The sequence below is a fragment of the Microchirus variegatus genome (assembly GCF_963457635.1).
Source record: "Microchirus variegatus genome assembly, chromosome: 15".
Classification (NCBI taxonomy): Eukaryota; Metazoa; Chordata; class Actinopteri; order Pleuronectiformes; family Soleidae; genus Microchirus; species Microchirus variegatus.
Genome location: NC_139816.1, coordinates 21,810,881 through 21,820,624, shown reverse-complemented (window position 1 = coordinate 21,820,624; position 9,744 = coordinate 21,810,881). Strand labels below are relative to the sequence as shown.

Below are 9,744 nucleotides of genomic sequence, written 5' to 3'. Positions count from 1 at the left end.
GTCCATTCTACAATTTAGGGGCTGCAACTGCGAAAGCTCCCCTCTGAGAAGCAGCTGCAATTTAGGTACCACTCAGATCAGCTGAGCCGCAGAGGCACATATGGCTGCAGCAAATCAGAGAGGTATGGTGGAGATAGACCATCAAGACATTTATACACAAATATATAATAAATGCTCTAGAATGATTTGGCACAATGGATACTGTAATACTTTTAAACGTTTGTTGTGAATGTACAAAATAATAAAAATATGTATGAGTGACAGTATGTGTGACAGTGTGTATAAGAGTATGAACAAATAACAATGAGTATTAATTAAATACAAAAGTATTACAGTATCCATAGAAGTAGAACAATCAAGTAGTAAAGCAAAGTTAATGGATGAAGACCCTATACCGCTGCCTAGAGGTCCAATGGTGGAACTCCTGGTGGGGTGAAATGGTTTCTGCAAAGATTGGGCTGGACTGTAGAGTAATGGAGCTCAGGTGAGCCCGAACTTTGTCTTAGTCATCAAAATGATGATTTCTATACTCGCAATACCATATTATTGTCCTACACAAAACAAATGTGAAAATCAAAAAAGGAATAACTACTTGTAATGATTTTAACCCAGTGATAGAATTTTGAAATTGCTTTTAAATGACTGCAAAAGACAAGTATTTATAATTTGATGTCACTACTATTCTTAATAATACATAGAACATGTTGTACATCAGATATCTTTACATGGAGAGGGTTTAGAAAAATAAACATATATCAGAATGTCTTGATACTAACTGTGGCACACTACAGGGTCCTATACTATCACCCTGAAGTGTAATTAGTCTGTGATAACTGGGCGTTTCCTCTTAAATTGGATCCAAAATCATATGTAATTTGTGTCATATTTGACAGGCTTTTATTCTGAAACTATAGATCAGAATGTCTTGATACTTACTGGGTCACACTATCAGGTCATGTACTATAATCCTGAAGTGGAAATATTCTTTGATAACAGGGCGTTTCCTTTTAAATTGAATCCAAATAACACACACAACGTCCGTACATTTCCGCTGACAGTATTTGCTTTAGATGATGGTCTTTCGCTGTTTACCCGACGGATGCTTTTATTTTGAAACCAGTTCTGAGACGTTGTTACCGTAAACCTGCTATAATCACGCACAGCAAAAAACTGGGTTGGCTGGCTTGACTGTCGTTCACGATGTGTCGGCTGGCTTGACCGCAGTTGTGAGGTCGAGACCCCGATGTGGTCAACGTGTGGTCAACGAGATTTACCTCCCGCAGGCGACTCCGGTCAAGCCCGCCGTGGTTCGCGTTTTCCTGGTCAAATCAGCGGCACGTTTTTTTCTAGTGCGCGAATCTACTAACGTTTACGGTAACCGCAATGAAACGGCACTGAAGAGCTGGGAGTGACAGTGAGTAGTTAAAGATTTATACTGCTGGACTGATCCAACTGCAGCCCCGGAGAGCAACAACAACACCCCGGCGTTATGGAAGTTTTTTCTAAGTACCTCCTAGACTACCTGCATGAATAATATCAAGTACTTTGACTGTGTACTTTTTGAGTAATCCTCTTTCAAAATCCTTTACAGAGGACAAGATAAAGTCGATTTCACCCAACTTTAACATGGAATAAATAGTTTTTTTTCCATAAGTAGTCCAAGATTCATACACTATTGAGCTAAGTACTTCCTAGACTACCTACCTGCATGAATAATATCAAGTACTTTAACTGTGTACTTTTTGAGTAATCATCTTTCAAAATCCTTTACAGAGGACAAGATAAAGTCGATTTCACCCAACTTTAACATGGAATAAAAAGCTTTTTTTTCCATAAGTAGTCCAAGATTCATACACTACTGAACTAAGTACTTCCTAGACTACCTGTATGAATAATATCAAGTACCTTTACTGTGTACTTTTTGAGTAATCTGCTGCGTAAAGCCCAATTAATACTTCTGCGTAAAGTGACTCGGCGTCGACGTAGAGCCTGTCGAAGAGCCTCTGCGTCGTCTCCGTCTGCACGGAATATTTTTTAAGTAAATGGTAAGTAATTGATATTATTCATGCAGGTAATCTAGGAAGTACTTAATGCAGTCGTGTATGAGTCTTTGACTGCTTTCGGGAAATAAGCATTTTATTCCATGTTAAAGTTGGCGAAATCGACTTAATCTTGTATGCTGTAAAGGATTTTGACAGAGCATTACTCAAAAAGTACTTCATATTATTCATGTATGTAGTCTAGGAGGGAATTAATTCAGTCGTGTATGAATCTTGGACTACTTATGGAAAATAAGCATTTTATTCCATGTTAAATTGGGGCGAAATCGACTTAATCTTGTCCTCTGTTAGGGATTTTGGCAGAGGATTACTCAAAAAGTACACAGTAAAAGTACTTGATATTATTCAGGCAGATAGTCTAGGAGGTAGTTGAGTCGTGAATGAATCTTGGACTACTTATGGGAAATAAGCTTTTTGTTCCATGACAAAGTTCGGAGAAATCGACTTGTCCTCTGTTAGGGATTTTGACAGGTACACAGTAAAAGTACTTCATATTATGCTTTCAGGTAGTCTGGGGAGTATTTAGTTCACTACTTTCTAGTTTTCTGTTCGTTTGTTCCTCTTCTTTGAGTTTTCTGGCGGAATCCTCCTTTTTCATATATTTTTGTTGAGTATAGTATTATTATTATTGCTAGGCTGCTGTTGTGCCCAGTTGTAGCTTCTGGAAATGAACATGAGAGGGCAAAGAACGTGAACGTCTAAACTCTATTACGGCACAGTTGCAATAAGATAATAGTGTATTAAATTTTGTAATAGGAAGGAAACATTACATTAAGAGTCTTAATATACTAAAGGACTTAATTTGCTCTAGAAATTAGATGGTCTGACTGTAAAACCATCTTAATCACCAATAGCTTGGTAACAACATTGAATAATGTGCTTGGGACATAAGGGTGGAAGGATTAAAAAAAAATGCAAAGCAATAAAAGTATTATAAAATTTTATTGTTTGCTTACTGTATTTAATCTTCAAACTGTAACCCGCTTCTCAGAGAGTCAATCAGTGAAAACACTTAAAGCCGAGCAGAGAAACGCTATTCAACTGCCATCTTCTTAGATCATCCATCAGAATTGAGTAGAACACAACATATCAACAGATGTCTATTCACTAGTGGGGGGGATTATTCACACTCATAATAGCATACATGTCTTCTGCAATCATGAACAAATCAACATAAACTTTAATATATCATCCAATATATAACCCTTAAGCTTCAACACTGCAAGTGTATGGAACACACATATAGACAATATTCTTAATATTATTGTAATGTATGGAATTTTAAAATACATATTTATGAATGACATTATTTATTAGTAATGATGCATATCTATGAATATATACTTTTTCCATTCCATTTCCATTCATTTATGGTGTCTGACTAATCATTCAAATTGTTGAGGTTTATTGTGGACACAGAACCAAGGGCATTATGTCAAAAAACAAAAAATGATACAGAAGTTTCCCAAAAGAGAGAGAGATTGAAAGTAGAGAATAGATGGAGTAGATAAAAAAGCATTAGGGAGTAATATTCAGGTTGTGTTGTCCACTGCAGTGTTCCTTTACATTTGATCTCTGAGTTTGGCCAGCCTTGAAGACAGTTCATCCTTTTAACAAGAGAAAGCAAATACAGACAGAATGAAGTAGATGATAATGACTAAACAATACATTTTTAAAAAGGGTTAACTGGAGAAAATGTTTCATTAGACAATTAACAATTGTTTGCTTCGACTGATTTGGAATTTTGTAGCTGGAATCACATTACAACCATTATTTTCACTACATCTAAATGACAAGTGAAAGTTTGGGATTTTTTTTATTCACTCTGTTTCAGGAACCAGTCTAATACACAAATGTGCACTTTCACTGAAAACATGGCTGCTGGCAAGGCCACATGGAAAAACAGATTGTAGCTCTAAACGTTCACCTAATAAAAACCTACACCTGTTTTACTCTTTTATCTTACCTTTTACCTTTACCTTAGGAATATACAGTACACACAACCACTTTTTTTTCTTTTTCTTTTTTTTTTAAATAATCAGGTGCATATACCAGTAATTGTAGCAAGGTTTTCTTCTTCATATAATCAGGATGATTTATGCCACATGTGAGCTTACTGAAAAATAAAATGAATGGCAATTGTTACCTGTTCTGCAGAGGCCACGCTGGTACCCACTGATCCCGTCTGTCCCTGTGGGAGCTCCATGTTCAGGTCCAACCTAAACATGATGAACCACCCAATTCAAACATACATTTACTATAATGCTTAAAGCTATGCTTACCTTTCTTGCATTTTTACACTTTTCTTTTGTAATCTTAAATTGCTCCTAATAAGCATATGGCACTATAAAACATAAGATTAACCCACCAGGTTTTGAAACTCATCATTATTTAATTATCATATTATTATGACAAAAGTATGACCAATTAAATTATTTGGACCGAATCAAATAATTGGCCGAGCTACCTGTCTGTCTTCTGCTGTTACCTCGACTCTGTCATCTGTCGCGCGCCTCACCGATGCTGTCACAGCTTGCGAGTCGCGTGCCTCTCTGACAGAGCAGTGTTGCCAACGTGGCGACTTTGCCGCTAAATCTGCCGAGTTTTTGTGGTGTTTGGAGACTCTCACATGAAAGCATGTATCACCCTGCAGTTACTGTGCTCAACAAGCAGCGTGTGTTGCCGGGATTAACACCCAAAGTACGGTAACCTTTGTAGTCCCAGCCTACAGTCAGAGCAGAGAGAACCTCTGCACTGCATCATAACTTCGTTTACGAAGCCCTGAAGTTTCGAAACAAACAGTTCAGCCATTGCTGAGAACGCTGCGTTTTAGTGTAATCTCGGGCTCAGCGAAATCTCCCTTCTGGTTACGCTAACAGCATCTCTCTTGAACAGCAGATCGTCCTGCTCCGGGCACTAGTCCGGGCACATTCGGTTGCGTACATTGAACCGCAGAAGAAGAATAACGTCCGTTGTGGAGGTGTTTCACGAGCGACAGTGTCTTCTGACTCTGGGTCTGACTCCGGGACAAAGTCGTCAAAGGGACTGCGGCGGGGAGTCGTGACAAAACTATTTTTAAACACTGTTAAAACAATGTTTTGATAATGAGTAGCAGTGCATCCACCGTTCCAGAGGGGGGAGCTGTGCTTCTGACAGCTGGTGTGCTAATTATGTCACTTCCGGGTACTGGCCAATTACAAGACAGTTGGGAAGGTTCTACGCTGGCTGGCCAATCACAACACACTCTGTCTTCTGGGTGTGAGATTTCAGTCTGAAACACCGCGGCTGAGGACAGCGTCAGTAAGGAGAGATTTCTATCGGCTCATTCACAGCAACTAGGAGGTTTTTGACCATAAAAACAAGTTAATGTATGCAAGTAGACCTCCATAACTAACATATATGTGCAACAGGACCACTCTATGTGAGCTTTAACTGAATAAATAAAAAGCTTACCCTGCTTCATCAGCCATTTCGTGCAGCAATGAGTCCACTTGATTCTGAGGCACAGATTTTTAATGTTAGTTTTACAGTGATCGTGTTTTATTTTTGAGTCACTGTAATAAAAACAGAAAAGACTTTGAAGAGTAGAGCAGAGAAATTCACCTGTGGAGTGGTGAGTGTTGTTGTGCTGCTCATGGTGTCTTCCATCTGGGCTGTCTGAACATCCAGAGTTTCAAACTGGTGTTCAAATTTGTCCATGAGTCCAGAAATCTGGGGGGGAGAAAAGGTGAATTGTTTGATGACGCAAATAATAAAAAAAGGGAGCGAACGTGTTCATGTTTAAACAAATATACCTTTTCCAGGTTCATACTCCTCAGAGTAGCATCCATGCCTTTTACCACTCCAGACATAGATTTTGTCACCTATGAAATTAAACACAATCAGTACCTCAGACACCTTCACGTTTAAGTTTTCAGAAGTCTGTTAGCGACCAACATTTTTATAATAGTAATAACAAGTAATGTGGTTGTAATTGTCACATTACTATATATATATATATGCACATATACACATGTATACACATACATGCGTGTGTGTATATATACACACACGCATGTATATATAACTAAATGTTGATTGTAATACATTTTGTCATTGGCTCCCAGTTCATTTGAGTTTGACACCCCTGCTTTAGCCTGTAACTGATTTGCTAGTATGGATTGAGCCTGATTTCAATGTACCTGGTTCATTGTGAGTGCAGATTGAACCCTTGCTGCCACTGCGTCCACCCGAGCGCTCATTCTTAGGTAGTTGACTGACTGGTTCTTCTGTCTGATGGCATTCTCTGCATGGATCCTCGCCACTTCCATATTCCCTTTCTGGATGGCCTACAGATGACACATCCATAGTGTCAAGTGCTTCAGTGTCATATTTCAACCTTATCTTGACCACTGGCTTCATTCAGAGGTGCAACTTACTTTCTTGACTTTAACCTTCTCTGCTTTTTCGTCTTTGTCACATTTCTTGGCATTTCTTTGTAGATCTTTAGCGGCAAACTTTAAATTGAAGAGATGTTCTGAAACATAGGTTAAAGAAAAACAACTACAAACAAACAGATCCATGTTTTTACCATCAGCTGCATCCTGTTGTTTGGGCTACAGAGCAATTCCAGGTCTCTTGTTTAAACCTGCATAATTATTGACCTACCATGTATTAAATCATGGAGGTACACATTAAGCTAAAGAAGAGCATTTGTATCACATCATTCAACGTATCTGGGAGGAAAATGTGTTACGATGCTTATGTGCCTGCTTCAGCTGACCACAAAATATTTGTCACACATTAAAAGGAGAATTCCGTTTGGATTTTTTAAATGGTAGGTATTGCAAATGCATGATATAATATATACAGTATGTGAGAAAATAGCGGTTGAGAACATGTGAAAACAATTACAGCTATGGAGTAAAGGTTCTGTTCAGTCTTCTGTTCATTAGGTGTGTATAAAAATATGGCTCGATGATGCCATAGTTACCAAAACTTTATTTTTATATGCAATAACACTGACGGAAAGTTGGTCCCTACTAAAGCGAGTGCGTTTGTGTTCGCCTCATCTATTGAACACGCTCCCAGCATTTCAGAGCAGAGAATGTTGCTGAATTATTATTATAATATTGAATTGAATTATATTCAAAACCATTTTTTTTTTTACTATTATTATTTAATCATTCAAATTTGGCAAGGTGGTTGGTATTATTTTCCTGGGGGGTGTCCAAGTCTGAATAGATATTTTTATTTCACTTTACACACGTGTAAATGTAACTGTATCAGGTTTTGACGAGGCTGAAACAAATAAATGACTAATCGATTTTTTATTTATTTTTTTAAATGATGGATTCATCAGTTTGTAATTTAAGCAATTAAAAAATCTTCTTCTCTCTGATTTTTGAGCTTCTTAAATGTGAAATTTATTGGGTTTATTTGTGTTGTATAAAAAGGAAATACATATTTATTTTGAATCTATTTTTTGCACACAGCACACATGCAATATGCTCAACGCCGTCTTCTCAAGTTTTGGTTTATTTCTGTACGCCATGTACAGACCTGACATATGTACTACAGCATTTAGAGTCTTTTTGGGGGTTTCATGTGGAAGAAGACATTTCCTGAAATGATGCCATGTTTACGGAAAACCTTTTCAAAAAGACAAGTAAAAATAAAAATATGGCCTAGGTCTTTTATTATTGTTTCGATTAAGAGACCCCAGTGACAGAAATGACATACTGTATTTAGGTTCTCATTCTTGCATTAGCCTACAGAGTACATCATATTTTTAAGATGCTTCATTACTTTTAAAACCTATTACATCATTAATTACATAACAATTGCAATGTCTGTGAGAAAATTCACAATCAGATATTTTTCCCAAATAATTTGTCTTGTGTGTAAAGTAGGGATGAGCCGGATATCAGACAGATATATAAAATCCGATACAATCTAAAAATCCTATATATCGGATGCTTCACTATGCTCAGATGTAAATGTAAATGAAAATCAGCAAAGAGCATTTTAGCTGTCATGTGGCAGAAGAATGTGTGAGAAGAATGTTTGTTACACAGTTGGAGAATTGTGTGTTTGAAATAGTTTTAAATTGCTGACAAATGTGTTATTAACAGCTTCATAGTTAATAACACATAGTTATAAAAGGTCTAAAATGACTGTAGCGTATTGATATCGGCTTCAGCAGACACTCAAGTTTGTGATATTGGTATCGGACAGGAAACATTGGTATTGTGCCATCCCTAGTGTAAAGCACAACTAGATTAATATGACAAGTTTAGTACTATATCTATACGTATTCATGGTCACAATTCTTTAAAAAAAACGGGATCAATCTTAATTTGTTGGTGTTAAAAAATCTTCAAACGATATATTTGTGTGTAGTCCTCTGTTGAATTACAGATTACCAGGTGAATTGAGTTACTGAAATAAAATCAACTTCGAGTATAAAGAGTGTGGTGGTCTAGTTCGATTCAGGTGTGATTCGTTGGATATTTCCACACATTAGCCTTCAGGCCTTCAGTCCAGTACTTGCCTATGTATGTACGACCTCTGGAACTGACTTAAACAGGACTGTGTTATTTAATTAAGCAGGGCTCGTTTTATCAACAGAAACGGTGACCTATTTATCAACGTTTCGTTGATTTAAAAGACAGAAATCTCACCAGCCTGCCGTGTTGTTGCTCTGTGAGGGCTATCTCGGTTGTTTCAGTCAAAGGATACTGTCCATTTTCGACATCTAGACGTAGCTGCTCCAAAACCTTCAATCGTAATTCTGTGAAAGTGTCCCGACAAGTGTTAACGAACAACAACAGTTAAATTAAACAAAACTCGTCAGTGAAACTTGAGGCTTTCCGTGGTTTCGGTCGTCGTCTCCTAACGTACTTCCTGGTGTCTTACCAAAATATCACGTACGTCATTAGTCACGTGGCGACGTTATTCTATTTGACGTCAGCAGGGGGCGGGGCTGACCCTTCCTGCTCCTTTGAATAAGAATGAAACTATAAATTGTATAATTTATATCATATTTATGTTATATTTTATAATGTAGTTAGCATTTTGTTGAGATGATGAAACATCTTCAATGTCATATATATTATATGTTTCTTTCATAGACACTTGAGTTTTCCTTATTTTTTTCAATTGTTCTCCAAGTCATTTGAGTTATAATAAATGATCTTTTCTAGACTTTGAATTTGTGTACGTTATCAACCCTTTCAAATAGTTTAATGCTGTGGTGTGAACAACTTGACAAGGTCGTGTCCTGCCTCAGTGTTTCTTGCACATTTAAAAGTAGAATTTATTAATCATGTCATAATTATTATCTTCTTAGTAGCTTAGATGATCAGCAAATTATTATATTTGATATGGTCAGGATTAACGGTGTCCTTCATAATGAGAACTCAAATCAAATCAAATTTTATTTATAGAGCCCACAGGGTAAGGAACAACTACCAGGGGAAAAAAAACCCTTTAACAGGGAAAAAGAAAGAGGTAGAAACCTTAGGGAGAACCACATGTGGAGGGATCCACTCCCTGGGTGGACAGATGTGCAGTTGAAAACATACAATACACAATTACAAAAAATAAAGAGTAAAAAGTGTTTAAATGCCAGCAGAAATACAAGCAGATACTTATCCATCATGCAATCAAATCAGGGAGGCATGTGATTTATTCTGCAGCAGGA

General features: G+C 37.2%; 1 protein-coding gene across 1 annotated transcript; it reads right to left on the bottom strand.

The window, feature by feature from the left end:
* Nucleotides 1–3,044: 3,044 nt before the first annotated feature.
* chmp1b (charged multivesicular body protein 1B) lies at nt 3,045–8,942 on the bottom strand. The gene is made up of 8 exons (XM_083901292.1): nt 8,781–8,942; nt 6,479–6,576; nt 6,242–6,388; nt 5,855–5,923; nt 5,664–5,771; nt 5,514–5,557; nt 4,207–4,279; nt 3,045–3,667 (listed from the first exon to the last, which is right to left on the bottom strand). The coding sequence occupies exons 1-8, from the start codon at nt 8,794–8,796 to the stop codon at nt 3,623–3,625; spliced, it is 600 nt and encodes a 199-aa protein (XP_083757418.1). The 5' UTR covers nt 8,797–8,942; the 3' UTR covers nt 3,045–3,622.
* Nucleotides 8,943–9,744: the final 802 nt, after the last annotated feature.

Coding starts and splice junctions, on each gene's coding strand:
- chmp1b (XM_083901292.1), bottom strand. Junction 6,389..6,478: donor AGAAGGTTAAAGTCAAGAAA/GTAAGTTGCACC, acceptor TGTCATCTGTAG/GCCATCCAGAAAGGGAATAT. Junction 5,558..5,663: donor CAACACTCACCACTCCACAG/GTGAATTTCTCT, acceptor TCTGTGCCTCAG/AATCAAGTGGACTCATTGCT.